The sequence below is a fragment of the Dermacentor variabilis genome, chromosome 2 (genome assembly GCF_050947875.1).
Source record: "Dermacentor variabilis isolate Ectoservices chromosome 2, ASM5094787v1, whole genome shotgun sequence".
Lineage (NCBI taxonomy): Eukaryota > Metazoa > Arthropoda > Arachnida > Ixodida > Ixodidae > Dermacentor > Dermacentor variabilis.
Genome location: NC_134569.1, coordinates 117,285,297 through 117,300,278, shown reverse-complemented (window position 1 = coordinate 117,300,278; position 14,982 = coordinate 117,285,297). Strand labels below are relative to the sequence as shown.

General features: G+C 45.1%; 1 protein-coding gene across 1 annotated transcript; it reads left to right on the top strand.

Annotated features, from left to right (window-relative positions):
- Positions 1-2,462: 2,462 nt before the first annotated feature.
- LOC142570955 (cuticle protein 10.9-like) lies at positions 2,463-4,088 on the top strand. The gene is made up of 3 exons (XM_075679253.1): positions 2,463-2,576; positions 2,717-2,776; positions 3,480-4,088. The coding sequence occupies exons 1-3, from the start codon at positions 2,478-2,480 to the stop codon at positions 3,765-3,767; spliced, it is 447 nt and encodes a 148-aa protein (XP_075535368.1). The 5' UTR covers positions 2,463-2,477; the 3' UTR covers positions 3,768-4,088.
- The last annotated feature ends 10,894 nt before the right edge of the window (positions 4,089-14,982 follow it).

The following is a 14,982-nucleotide window of genomic DNA, read 5'->3' as shown; positions in this document are numbered from 1 at the left end:
TTAGCTGACGTCATATAGGAATAAAGGAGTGCGTGTTATTACATTTGTTTCTGACTCAGACGTACTCTGTTCTAAACCTACCATCAGGGAGATGTCCTGTCGAGTGTTCCTTGACCATGGTAAGAAAAAAAATTAAAAGTAAATAAAAAGTAGTTTTGTCGTATATACTCGCGATCACATATAAAAGTTGTCACGCATTACGTGCACGACAACTCTGAGAACTTAGAACATCGCTCTAGCCGCAATAATGCCACAGAGCCACATTTTCCGCCACAGTGTCAATTACTATACGCCCTGTGAATTTCAAACGCTGTCTACTTCCATTCCGTGTGATTATCTTCCCATTAGTTTACTCAGTTGTTTTCCACGAAATCTGTAATTATTAGGTACAGGCAAACAAACCAACTACAAATATGCTTATAAAGTAGAAAATGTCTACGTGTTGTCTACGGAGATATGCGTTGTAATGAATATGAGAGTGATTTAAAACGTTTATTTAAGCGCCTTTGAGGCATTATTATCGGGTGTTCAAAAATAGAAAGATTTCGTTTTTATTTCTTGTGCAATTTGTCAGAATAACGGCTTACCTCCACGAAGTGGCCGTATTTCAAGGAATATGTCTAGGCAAGCTTAATAACTTTTCTCCGAGTACACCCTTCTCTCTGACGTGTTTATGCGTTTTAGATATGCGCAAGAAATAATTCTTGCTATTTATATCGCCAGAATCAGTCGCACGGAAAGGAGATGACAACAAATGAACAGACTCTCCAAATAAAGAAACTCTCAAAACCCGGCTCCTAATTTACATGTACGGCTGTATATGAAAAAAAAAAAGAAACACAAAACAAGGTAAATGTTGATATGACCTCTTTGGTTGAATTTTCTTTTTATATTGTACCTTAAGGTATCAGTTGCAGCTTAATATATGTCATAGTCAGCTAGCAAGCTTTGTCAGTAAATGTAATATAGACGTAGTAGATCTGCGGAAACCCGCAAGGCAACCTTGCGGGTTTCCGCAGAACTACTACGTCAAACACTTGCCTTTGCTTCGTGTTGTCGACAAATTCGACTTCGCCCTGCCATCTGCTAGCCGCTTGGTCAGCTCAGATGGTAGAGCGGCTGCCCCGGAAAGGCGGTGGTCCCGGGTTCGAGTCCAGAACTAGGACGAATTTTTCTTCAACACCGAGGCTTTTCTTCCGAGGAACCCGTATGGGTTTCCTTTGTAGCAATTGCTACGAAGAGGTGGATGGCCGATTTTCCCTTTATTAAATGTAATATTCCTGTTTAAGCCTTTTCCCATACTTCAGTTATGTTGTATGTCACAAACGACGTTCGCAATAGTCTCAAACTACCTGTAGAACACAAATGCGAGTTCTCTTCGTGTGTTTTATCTTACTCGCGCGACTTTTTACCCTATTTACCTCCCTACTCTCAGTTCATTACACGATCGGGAGCGCTCTTCTGTGGCGTGTATTTATTATTCGACACCTTCCCACGAAGAACGCGTTTTTTTTCTTTATTGCTGGCTTCCTTTTGAAATGAACCATCGTCTGTAATCAAGGCTATTCATGGATTATTACAGCGCAAACCTCGCGCGAAAATTAACTGCCGTGGTGCCGCTTTCCTGGTGCCAGCCTGCTCAGTCTCCTCATCGCGCACTCTTAGCACGCAGACCCTGCATCGCTCAACCGTTATGTACATTGAGATGCACCAGTGAGCCGGGGTTGTGTTAGCAACCGTTTTCCCGCAAGTTCCGAGCCATGGAGCAACAAGAAACAAACGTGCTCTTGCATTTTTAACTCGGATACCTTGCTTATAATCCTGCTTCGGTGTGGCTCGCCTCCTCCTCCTTTCTGCTCTCTCTTCTTCTTGTCCGGGGAAGATTTTTTTTTTCACTGAGTCTTCAGTGTCATAAGGTCCAAGAGATCTTTCTCAAGTGCGCCCCAGCGTGCTTCTTTCATTGCTTTTGTTTTTGTTTTCTTATTATTCTGCAGTCTCGTTTTCAGCTTTGTACGAGCCATGGCTTCACGATAGCGGCCAGCCGGCGACCGCCGAGAGACCAGAAGCCGGGAGGCCAGGGCTCATTGCTAGGCTGAGGCTGTCGTCCTAACAGGTCCTGCGAGGAAGCGGCAGACGCGGCGTTAAAAATAAAATTAAATCAAGCTTGATATTATCCACCGATTGCTGGACGCTAGCGCTGTCCTCAAGGACAAGTTTTCTCGGCTTTGCTCCGCTTCATTGCGCAGGCGGCGAAGAGAGATAGAAAGAGAGAGAGAAAGAGAACGTGAAAGGGTTGTTCCGTTTCCACACGTAATGGACAGCGATGCGACTGGCTTCCCGGAGCGCCCCTCCAACAGGCGCGATTCACGCCGGCGGCGCGATCTTCGTTCAACCTCCTTTCCCCCTCGCGCGTACGTGATGTCCGGTCCTTCTTGGCTGCGCTTCTGGAAGATGGCCTTAGCGCCGCGCTTCGTCACATGGCTATAAAAACGCCGCCATCGCCATCCACCGACCACATCTTCCTTTTACATCCGGCCGATTGGACACAGGGAGCCCGCTCGACGATGCTGTGCAAGGTACGGAGCGGATTGATTTGGCAAAAAAGAAACAACAAGAAAAAGAGTCGTCTCACCGAGAAATGGACCGCATTGATTTCGGAACACCGTGGTGTGGTAGGCACGAAAGCTCACATCATCGACCTCTTCCTCTTTTGCAGGTTGTCTTCCTCGCCCTCGTGGCCTTCGCCGCCGCCCAGGTCCAGCTCCAGGAGCAATTCGTAGGTTTCGGATTTGATTCATTGAACCTTACTTTCCCTATTCCTAATAGATCGTAAGCCGTGGGGGCCATACGAGACCATCGTCACATCATGCGGATATCGCAGGCGTAATGAGTGTATTTTGGGTGGATATCTTCTAGGTGTTTGTAGTTGTCAGAGGATGGTGTCATTGAACACGAGGGCAGCTTCCGTTCATACTGCACAGGTTCGTTGTAACGCTCATTGGCACGACGTTTACAAGACTGAATGCATTCTTTATACTCTTACTTGCAAATAGTTTTCATTGCTATCTTACGGAGACCCGTTACCAAATCAACAAATTACTCTTAAAGACAGGCTAACTGCCAGCAGAATGAAAAGGAACACAGCGAGAAGTTCTAACACCCCTTCTTCCTGCAGAAAAATGAAAGCTAGTCATGGAATATAGCGGGAAGTATAGTTTCAATCTAGGCGAGCAGTACGTAAATCTAAACTTACTACAGGGTTCTCACGTAAAAGCATAGCAAATGTCAATGGTATGAGGCAAATCACGTTTTCAGGGAGCTGAGAACTCTGTTTATGTTCACAACGCGAAAAGTCAACAAACAAAGCTGTTCTGTTTGGAGAACGTGTTATTCACATAGACTTCACCGAGTGGTTGTTAGAGGATGCTTCTATTTATTTTGCGGGGTGTTCTCTAATGCAAAACATTATGTTTTTACAGCCACCACACCCATACACCTTCAGCTACGAATCTACTGGCGAGGACGGTGGCCGCATCAGCCAGCAGGAGACCGGAGACGAGAGGAACTTCAAGACCGGCAGCTACAGCTACCAGACCCCAGACGGTGTCTACCGTACCGCCAACTACGTCGCTGACGACAACGGTTTCCGCGTGTCCATCGACACCAACGAGCCAGGCACCAAGGCCGAGAACCCAGCTGACGTGACCCTCAACGCCAACCCAATTGAGGTCCCAGCCACCTACACCTTCGGCAAGTCCAAGAGCTAGATTACTCGGCTCGTGCGAAAGCGACTCACCACTATGTAAATTAAAGCAAGACTTCCCCTTCCACTGCCGCCACTGCACCACTTCTGGTATCTTTCTTCCGTGCTCCTCACCACACTGACTACGCCTTAATTTCTATCGCTATTTCTCTTCCTGCGTTTGGACGGTGTATCACTGCACAGAAAACGTGATCTTCTGTCGTGAAACTTCTATGTTCGACTCAGAGCTCCTCAAGTCTTCCACTTACTTCTCTAGTTCAAACAGTTTTCCTCTGTCCTCTGAAAAAGAAAAGAGGTAAATAAAATTATTGTTTTTCGTTTAAAACGTTTCTTCGTGTGTTCTTTTACATTATGCCCAGCTTCGGTGGATCGCAGTATACTGACTCGTTTCTAATTATATTCGGCACATTGTGAGTGACATTTAGTAAGGTTTTGGTTCAACATTTTAAGGGCATCTAACACAATGATTGCAGGTTTCGCTAGCATTTTTGCTGTAAGATATTTTGTGCCACAGATACAAACTGCTGAAACTTCGAAAGATAAGCCACGAACATTTGAAACAAGATATAGTATATCGCATGTGAATTGACACTCCAGTGTAAGCCCCAAGTAACATGCACACGTTTATTTTAGTTTTAAGGCACTAGGAGAAATGCCGAACATAATACTGCGAACGTTCAGGTGCTCGCACGTGCGCGCACGCACACACACGCACGCACACACACACACACACACACACACACACACACACACACACACACACACACACACACACACACACACACACACACACACACACACACACACACACACACACACACACACACACACACACACACACACACACGCACACACAAATATTAGTGTTTACCTTATGACGGGTATTTGTGACAAAGCTGAAGTCGCTCTTGCCAATAAAAAGAAGAATGTATATACAATGCTTCTAAGTGTGAAATGTTATTCTCCTGTTTGATTTGCACAGTCAGAATCTAACAGGAGGCCTACTGCACTGCTTATTCCTGAAACGCGTATATGATCCGTGTACAACGTCTATGTTGCTCAGATCATGTAGACGTTTCGCAAATGCGCAGTACGTAAGACCTCCTGTTAGATCCTGACGGTGCCAATAAGATAGAAGAATAATAGCTTATCATGATTGGAAGCGTTCTGTGTACTTTATTTTTTTATTGACAACAACGACTTCATTTGTGTCACAAATTGTCCTAACAAAATTGTTAGCATTAGGTAGAAAATTCGTTAAAGAGATGTGGAAACATAAAGGAAACGCCTTCTACGTTCTGCAACATAATGGTATCGATAGGCACTTCCCGCATAGCAAACCAAAAATAGTGTTTTTTTTGTTAGCCTAGATTGAGGTATTATTGCTTCCCTCGACATAATCATGTCGGGTAAGTTAGTTAAAAAATTGTTTTTTTTTTCACATGGCGCTGATCATATTTTGACTCATCTCGCCGGTTTTGAGAGTATGCTACCAAAATATTGTGAGAGAAGCACTAAAAAGATTTAATAAGTTTTTCATGACGAATCTAGTATATAGATGTTCAGTCGCAGAATATGATCGAATGCATATCAAGGGAAACGCGACAATTAGAATTTATTATAACGGGCATCCCAAGCACATCTAATTAGCAAAGGCTATGACCGAGTGAAATTTAGATATAAATTCTGGAGTACTCCGGGCCAAAACCACGATCTGATCCCGAGGCACGAGCAGTAGGATTAAGTTTGGCCACCTGGTCTTCTTTTATATGCACGCAATGAACGGGACAGGAGCGTTTTTGCATGGCACGCCCATCGGAATGCGTTCACCACGGCCTGGATCAAACCCTCGACCTCTAGCTCAGCAGTGCAACGCCATAGCCAGTGGGCTACCGCGGAGGATGATGAGTGAGTTCCAAATTTCTTTGATGTGGTTAGGAGAATCGGCTGGGTTTAGCCAGGTAGTGTAGTCAATCGACGATACGGTCAGTGACTGAAATGTCGCGTTTAATGCATGGTGCTACCAGAAAAAAAAAACACATCCTCAGCCATGCATATCCGTTCCTGCCATGGTGATATGGTAGCGCGGACGACACTTACGTGATTACGAAAAAGAAAAAAAAATATCCTAAAAGAAAGCTAACCTAACCGTTTTTATTTTTTTTAATTTGGGCTTCATCTATTCTGCAATTACTGTTAAACTGTCTAGCGAGACTGGAGCAAGTGCTTGCAATTTGCCTTGACAGGAACAGAACTTCCGGCCCACTCGACAGTTAAAGCTGCATACAACCTGCCGCGGTAGCTCAGTAGTTATGACGTGGCGCTACCGAGCATGAGGTCGCTAGTTCGATTCCACGCGAGTGCATGTCGAAGGAGGCGGAGTTCTATAATTTTGGGTGCAGGTTAAAGAAACCCAGGTAGTGAAACAACACAGAGCTTTCCACTATGGTAGCCCTCATACCCCAGCGAGCACTTTTTGGTGTGGAACGCAATAAATTAAAGATAGGTTTTTGAAGCTTTCACTGGGGAGCAAGGCATGCATATTGTAGATTAATTTCTAAGTTCAAGCTACATTTTGCTGTCGCAGCAATATCGCCGGAGATCCGAGTTATGCAAGCGCCAAAAGAAAACCAGCACAGGCAAGAAAGACTTTCTTTCTTAGTCGATGAGTGCTTTCATCTGAATAAAGCTCCTACAATCTTTAGCTTAATCAATTCTCTGTAGTGTTTCGACTTAAACATAGGCTTGTTCGCTCACTGACAACTTGTAATATTCGCTTCTTTTTTTTCTTTTGCGCCCGTCTTGATGATGCGCGTTTCTTTCGAACACATGGTTCCATCATTATTGAAATTGGTGCCCAAATTACTTGTAGCCATAGAAGGGATTCAGCGGTTATGTGCGGCTTAACAATTTTATTTTGCTTCAAGCAATATTTTACGCTGAGTGGTATAGGCTGCCAGAATTAATTTGCCATGTGGAAGTTGGTTATTGGCGGTGTTTATATCTTGAAGCAAAAAGTTTGCTATGAGAAGCGCCCGAAAAGAGGATTCCCGATTAAATTTTTTTGACTGGGATTCTTTAACGTGCAACTAGTAGACTGTTGGCGATCGTTTTCGAGTTCTGCCTCCATCGTATATAGATATATTCCATTATACTCTGCCTCCTTCGGCCGCTATCACTGAGAAACGAACGCTTGGCCTTTAGCTCAGCAAATTCAAGAATCTGAGACCGAATTTACGAATATTTTCATTCGGAAGTTCTCCTTACTATCGGGCGGCTCCCTTCGGCAATAATATGCACAACATCCCGACTGGCTGAGTTCTGTTCTTGCGAACATCTCTGTCGTAAGAAGCTTTTGCGAGTGTTTGTGAATACCGGCTCGGAAGTTTAGCTGAAAAACCTCAGCGATCAAGAACCTTAAGAAGCTGACTTTTAGAAACTAGCAAAAATGAAAAAACTGCCTTTCCTTCATCCATTAAAGAAATAAATAGGGCGTTATATCCGTGCTTTCTGATTTGTCATTTATTTCTGTACTACAGGAGAGATAAAGGAGTCATGGCATGCAGATGGGCTTCGTTATATGAACGTTCTCCGACATATTTACTACGGATTGTATTTTTTTTTGCAAATAATCGATCAAATAACTACTGAAGCTTGTTATTCCTTCACTTTTGATATGGCAAGACGTATTTGTTTGTTGCGCGTGATAATGAGAGGCAGTGCAGGTTCGAACTTTCAGCCACATGTTGCAAACAAAAGCTCATTTAATGTTGTGCTCAATGATGATGATGATGAAGATGAAGATGATTTCATGGTATCGTCTTTGAAACAGGGTGGTGACCAACACACACCTAGCCTGCTCAACAAGATCGACGACCGACCTCTATCGAGAAAAAAACAATCCTCTAACGTAGAAGTCACTTTATATTGCAACAGAAGATTGTTGAATTATTGTTGTGCTTTTTGTTATCCACCGTACTCAGTGAATGCCGGAAGTACTTTCAGGTCTTTTTTCTCTCTCTCTTGTTCTTCTCCTCCCTTCTTTCTAAACTTCCTTTCCCAAGTATGGGCGCACGGTAGGAAACTGGTGATTTGCTTTTGGATAACTTCACTGCATTTCACTTCTATCTCACCTCACCTATCTCACTATCTTCTATTTCACCCTCTCTCTCTCTTGCCGTGTTTCAGCTTTGAAGGTTATTGTGCAATATGGTGCCTATATGTAAAGTTTGGAGATGAAGGAAAAATCTCCTGCCTCAGGTGAATGGGTACATGTTGAGCGGAACTTGTATAGAATATACCGCATGTACTCATTCTTTCCGCATGTACAAAATCTCAATAAAGATAGGCGTCAGGCAGGGAGATACGATCTCTACAATGCTATTCACAGCGTGTTTACAGGAGGTATTCAGAGACCTGGATTGGGAAGTATCGGGGATAAAAGTTAATGGAGAATACCTTACTAACTTTCGATTCGCTGAGGATATTGCCTTGTTTAGTAACTTAGGGGACCAGTTGCAATGCATGCTCACTGTCCTGGAGAGGTAAAGCAGAAGAGTGGGTCTAAAAATTAATCTGAAGAAAACTAAAGTAATGTTTAACAGTCTCGGAAGAGAACAGCAATTTACAATAGATAGCGAGGCACTGGAAGTGGTAAAGGAATACATCTATGGCAGGTAGTGCCGGTGGATCCGTATCATGAGACGGAAATAACCAGAAGAATAAGAATGGGCTGGGGTGCGTTTGGCAGGCATTCTCAGATCATGAACAGCAGGTTGCCATTATCCCTCAACAGAAAAGTGTATAATAGCTGTGTCTTACCAGTACTCACCTACGGGGCAGAAACCTGGAGGCTTACGAAAAGGGTTCTACTTAAACTGAGGACGACGCGACGAGCTATGGAAAGAAGAGTGTTGGGTGTAACATTAAGGGGTAAGAAAAGAGCAGATTGGGTGAGGTAACAAACGCGAGTTAATGACATCTTAGTTGAAATCAAGAAGAATAAATGGGTATGGGCAGGACACGTAATGAGGAGGGAAGATAACCGCTGGTCATTAAGGGTTACGAACTGGATTCCAAGGGAAGGGAAGCGTAGCAGGGGGCGGCAGAGAGTTAGGTGGGCGGATGAGATTAAGAAGGTTGCAAGGACGACATGGCCAAATTTAGTACATGACTGGGGTTGTTGGAGAAGTATGGGAGAGGCCTTTGCCCTGCAGTGGGCGTAACTAGGCTGATGATGATAATGATGACTCATTATTTTTTTTCGAGGAACCCGCATGGGTTTTCTTTGTAGCAATTGCTACGATTGGGTGGATGTCTCATTTTCCCTTAATTACTTCTCTCCACTTTGCGTGTTTACGGTCAGACTGTTGCCTTTGCTTCTAGTTGTTGACAAATTCGTCTTCGCCCTGCCATCTGCTAGCAGCCTGGTCAGCTTAGATGGTAGAGTGGCTGTCCCAGGATAGGCGGTGGTCCCGTGTTCGAGTCCCGGACCAGGACAACTTTTTCTTCAATTGCGAGGCTTTTCTTTCGAGGAACCCGCATGGGTTTCCTTTGTAGCAATTGCTACGATTGGGTGGACGTCTCATTTTTTCTTAATAGACGCTCACTTTACAGTAAACATTCGAAATTTCATCTCGTAGTGTATATTATGATACGCTTAGAAACATGGAGTAGCATGAGCTTAGGGGGAACCATCGTGACCTACTTGCACCTACGCCTCGCGTTGATTTCTTCTCGTCCTCTCTTGTTTCCAAATGTTATCACATAGGACGACCGATTCATTTTTCTGCTAGGTTGATCTCAAGTTCTGCGCCGCTGACAGTTCGCGCACGCAGACAGGCCCGTGGTAGTAGGAGGCGTTCTGGGTGGCACTTGAGATGAGCCAATCCGCGCTTTTCTATATTTTCGTTTTCTCCCATTTCGTGTCGCGGCCAGTAGTGGACCCACAGGGACGCGCGACGCGCGCGTTATCGCTGACCGGGATCGTCTCCTTCGACGGCCGCATAAGTCCCGGCGAAGACCACCGCTACGCGATGCGCACGCTTCATTGGTATGGGAGAGCCGTGCGCTCTCCTCATAATCCCGCTCAGTGCACATCCTGGATGGAGTGGTCGAGGCGGCTCTATTTTTTGCTGCTCCGCCTTCCAGGCTACACGTCCGCCTGTCGTGTCCTTGATCTATTTCGTCCTTGGCGTGGACACCTTCACCTAATCCGTGGGAGGATGCTGTGACGGTGAACGAGAATGTTGCGGCAGAGCCGGTGTCTCAACGTCTCACCGTCCACGTGCCGACGTGATGCTTCGCGGTTGCCCAGCGCTGCTCTAGTGCAGTGCAGCCACTATGTGCGAGACTGCTTCACGCCCATCGCCAGCCGTCTAATATCTGAAATCATTAAAAAAAAGGAAGCAAGAAGATAGACATTTTTTAAAAGAATTTATTGAAAGGTTCTGGCAGCACGAAATATGTCACCTATACGTCTTGCCTTAGAGCAATTGCGCACGGGGCAGTGTAGCGCCGTTTAAGGGCCTACGGTGATTATAAAACATGAACGCTGTGGGGCCAGACGTCAAGTTTTTTTTTAAAACACGCTGCTTAGTGAAACGTGGCTGGAGAATTGCGGACTAAGAAGCGGACGCAGGGTGGTGCAAATTACAAGACCTGCAGGTGAAGCGTACGTTTTGGCATTGTACTAGTACGCCTGGAGTGCATAATTTTATTTCAAGCGCACACGCAGCAACACTAATTTACTTCATATATGTCATTTCTCTAGCTATAAATGGTGCCCGCATGTAAAGATACCAAACAAATTCAGTGTCCTGCTCGAGTGGTCTTCTCACTCATGAGTTCCTGTCTGTAAGGAATAATGTGCTGTGCCCGAACTTACCTATATATTCACAAGCAAATACTCTTGGTCTTCAGTTTAACTACTGCAAATACGCCATGGCAACGTAGTTTCTGACTGGTACTTATAGGTTACTGCCTAAATGTGAGACTTGTTGTTATTGATTCAGCAAACCTTTTGGCAACTACTCGTTTGGCACAGGCAAAAATGATCGTCATGCAATTTCATAAAATTTAGAGGTGACGGAACTTAACATCTACTCATACTAGGAGAATCCACTGAAATTTGACTCCGCCACTGAGCGTCCTTTTGTGTATTATGAAGAAGACGTAGATGTTCAAGTTTCGGTTGGTAAATCCATGGGATATCACAGCGTCTTTGCAGAAAATGCTTTGGTATGGTACTCGAAACAAGGCCGAAAGCTACAGTCGCTTTTAAGGCAGAGGTAATACTGTTTTCCATGTAAATAAAGTTGTTCTAGGGACTTCTAGACAACGTGAGAAGCAGAGGGTTTCCTCAATAAATGCGCATAACAGCCAGTTTTCGCGGAAGAACCGGGCATAGTGCGCAAGGTAGTGTCGCGCACTCTGACCAAATTTCAGCGAGAGGCTGGATTGCTCGATATTTATGACACGGAAAGAGAAGTTGAGGCCAACTGATTGTCGACAAGTCTCCCGAGCTTAACCCCGTCTGTATCATCTCTGTATCACTGTATCAACCCCGAATCTCATCACCAGCCTCCAAGCAAAACAGATGATATGAGAAGTGCCATATAGTGGAGGGCTCCATGTTAATTTCAATTTCATGGAGGTTCGTAACCTGCGCCATAACCGTTATTGCACTTCGATGCCATTTGAATGCGCTCAGTGCGGCCGCGAATAAAACAAGTGACCTAGCTTCGGGGGAAAGTTGGAAACATAGCTTCATATTCCGTTAGCAGCCAACTGATCATTTAAAAGCGTAACATTGGCTCCACTTGGACACGGTGTTGTACAGAGTGAAAGACCAGTGCGAATTCTGGTGTGCGGATGACGAAGACATGAAAGATTTTGATATCATGTATAAGGAATCTGCATAGCAAACACCTTTTGGAAAGTCTGCGCCCTTACGAATATTGGCACCCCTGTACAGGAGGCTAGCGTCACTGCATTTATTCAAAGTGGAAGGCCAGTAATCTGACAACAAGCGTGGGCCATCAGTAGATTTAAAAACTCTGTAGGCAAGACGAAAACAGTAGAAAAGTATTGTTAGATGCCGTATTCTCCCATTACAGCATTGCTGTATACAATTTGCTGATTGGATATATGTCCATACTGAACGTGCTTTGTAGCGTTAAATAACGTCGATATAACTTTGGGCGACTTCTACGTGACTGATTATGTGCAAACTGTAACTATGCGGCTATGCAAGGCGTTTATTGTCTCCATACATCAAAACTGCGGGGGTAGTGCGTGCGTGCCTGCTGTTCTATGCAAGGTAGGGTTTCAATATTTTGATTACTTATGCTACTTTTTATTGCGAACGAGGCTGGAATCTCTAAACGGAGCTTTCTCTACGCGCAACTGAGTTTCTAATAGCCTCAGTCGTCATCGTAATGCTACTGCCGTCATCGTCGTCCCATTGTCCTTGTCATATCGTCACCCTATTCTTCTAAACTTCACTATCTCCAGATAGCGCAGGAAAACAAATCCTTAGGACTGCAGCCACGGTGGATCAAACTCCTGCCACTGCGGTAATCTGCAGTCGGGAGATGCACTGGCTAGCTACTGAGGTATTGAGCGAGTTCCGCGTTATATGGCGTCGAGGCGGTCAACATTGCTCGTGCAGGAGAGGGATGTGTAGGCATGCCATCGCTTACATTGACCAAAAAAGAGCTAAGGTTTTTAGATGGCTGGTGATTAGGAGCTTGGCGATATAGCCTTGTGCCACTCAGGTTGACTGTTCTTCTCTTCCTTTCTCCCCTTTTTCCTTTTCCTGCTGTCGTTTCGTATGCATACATATGCGTAGCATCAACAGTAGAATGAAGAGTTGCAAGTCAGTGCTATTTCCACTCGGTTTCTATCGTCGTTCCTTCCTTATGTTTAGCGCTGTTACATAAGTTGCAATGAACCAGCTCGCCCTGCAAGCAGCCACCTCGGTTTCTTTAATGTGCACCTAAATCTAAGTACACGGTTGTATTCGCTAGGTAACTGCATATCTAAAGGAAATTCGCAAACGAGACAAGCGCCGAGCTGTACACGCATAGTGAGATCACGCGTTTTTGGTTCGCACGCCCTCTTTTGATCCGTGTTAGTGTGGCAAATCGAGTGGCGCATACGCCTTCAATGACAATGTTTAGTAAGCTTTGTTTATACGGGCGCGTTCACTCAATGCTAGACGCCTTCCCGAAGAAGCGCGCTGCGGGTCTAGCTGAAGAGAAACATTGTCGTCGTTTGGCGAACGATGCGGACTTTTTATCACACTCTAAGTGCGATGGCATGTTTTGGCAGCAATCAAAGAAGGGCAAATCTCATAGATGTTTTCGGGAATTCTATCCGCAGCATGCGAGCCTCTTTACGATTGACGTTTGGCACTCACAGCGAACAGGATTATCGAAAAACTCTTCTGTGCCGAATCGGAAACCGCAGGGTAGATACCAAATTACTACGGGTGTCTCAGATGGTTCCCGGTCTGGCTGGCGCCACGCAGTTATTACGAGCCCGCCTTCCACGAACTGTAGTAACTCAACGTGTTAATAACTCCGAAGAACTCGACGACCCGGAGAGACAACGGGACCCACCGGTTACCGCTAGCGGACGCAAGCACATGCAACATCCCTTGAGAGAGATAATGTATCAATATTTTAAATATACCCTTCACCTGCTATGACATCCTAAGCGTTTGTGTACTACGCAAGGTGGATAGTGCGAGCTGGTTGGCGCTTCTGTTTTAATACGCGCAACCGTGTTATAATAGCGCATAAAAAATTCTGTGATGCGTTTTCTTCTTAAAATGATTTTACACGGTAAGACATGTGAATACTTTGAACAAATAAAGCCGTTGAATTCGGTTGCATGAAGTATCTCACCCGCGTTTCTGAGGCAAACTAGCACAAAAACGTGATCATTTGCCTGCAGATGCATCTACCAAAAGCTAATGAAAAGAGCCCATGCAGGGCGAGCGCCACGTGCTACGAGAGAAAGAAAGAGGGAGAGCGCGTAGCTTCAATGCAAACAGACGGCCGACGGAGCGCCGAGTGCGACAGCCACGGCGATTTTTTTTTTTGAAATAAGGAAGCGCTTTCACCAAGACCCAGCAGTTCCGCAATCACGAGGTTGTCTTGTCTATAGTAGATGCCTGGGAAATGAAGGGATGAAGGCGCGTAGCTGTAGTGAAAAGTAATTCGCTATATCGCATAGAACGCATCCAGAAACTCCACACGTAGACCGCCATTCCAATACCATGTGACACCACTTCTTTTCTTTCCCCATCCCTCGTTTGTGCTTGGCATCGATGCCGCCTTCAAACACTGATAATGGGCTAAATGCGTTCCATTGCTATCACGTTGCATTCTTCAGACGATAATGTCGTGGCTAAATAAAACGTAGAAAACGAAAAGCTTGTGAATACGGCTTCTGATCTATCAGTGCAATGCTTACTTTAGTACGCCTAAACGTCCCAATTTTCTCGTCATTCTTGCCTGCAGAAAAATCCGCCTCATGCCAACGCTTCCATTACAAAGTGCCATATGGTTCATCAGCGGAAATGCAGCAGGCAGGGACTTGATATTTTCAAGCTGCTAAACTTTCTCAAGGATGGTGCGCTTTCGTTTCTCATTCTGCAGAAATGTGCACCAGTGGTTTAGATGGACGTGGTATGTGTCACGTAGTAATTGTTCACTATATGCATGTCCTTGAACTTCCGCGTGCCGGATCACTGAGGGCTCGCGGCGAAAACGTACTGCATGCAACTCTAATTAACTGACACAGCGTCACGTCCTTGCGACGGCGGTCAGAAGGAAGCTATGGCACGGGGTGTTCACCTAATTTCCTTTTTCGCTTCAAGCGTTATGGCCACTGGCAGCATCGCGCGACAGCATTCCTGTGGACTGTATACGTGGGCGCGTGGGGAAAAATAGACACGCACTTTGGAGTGTTCTCAAGCTCTGGAAGCTGTATTTCTCACACGCAAACTACAGGAGTCACACTGGTGCCGACATGCTCGTGTGTTTAGAAAAACCTGGAGTTAGTTTACTCGAGCTCGAGGACTGGCAAATCTCACTTCAGCGCGTGCAAGATAAAGACCTCGCAGCCTTTGGCAACCTTTATTGCGCCATTCATTGCACAAAAAAACAAAACAAATAGGGATTATTGTTTTCGTTGAAACGCAGGCAGCG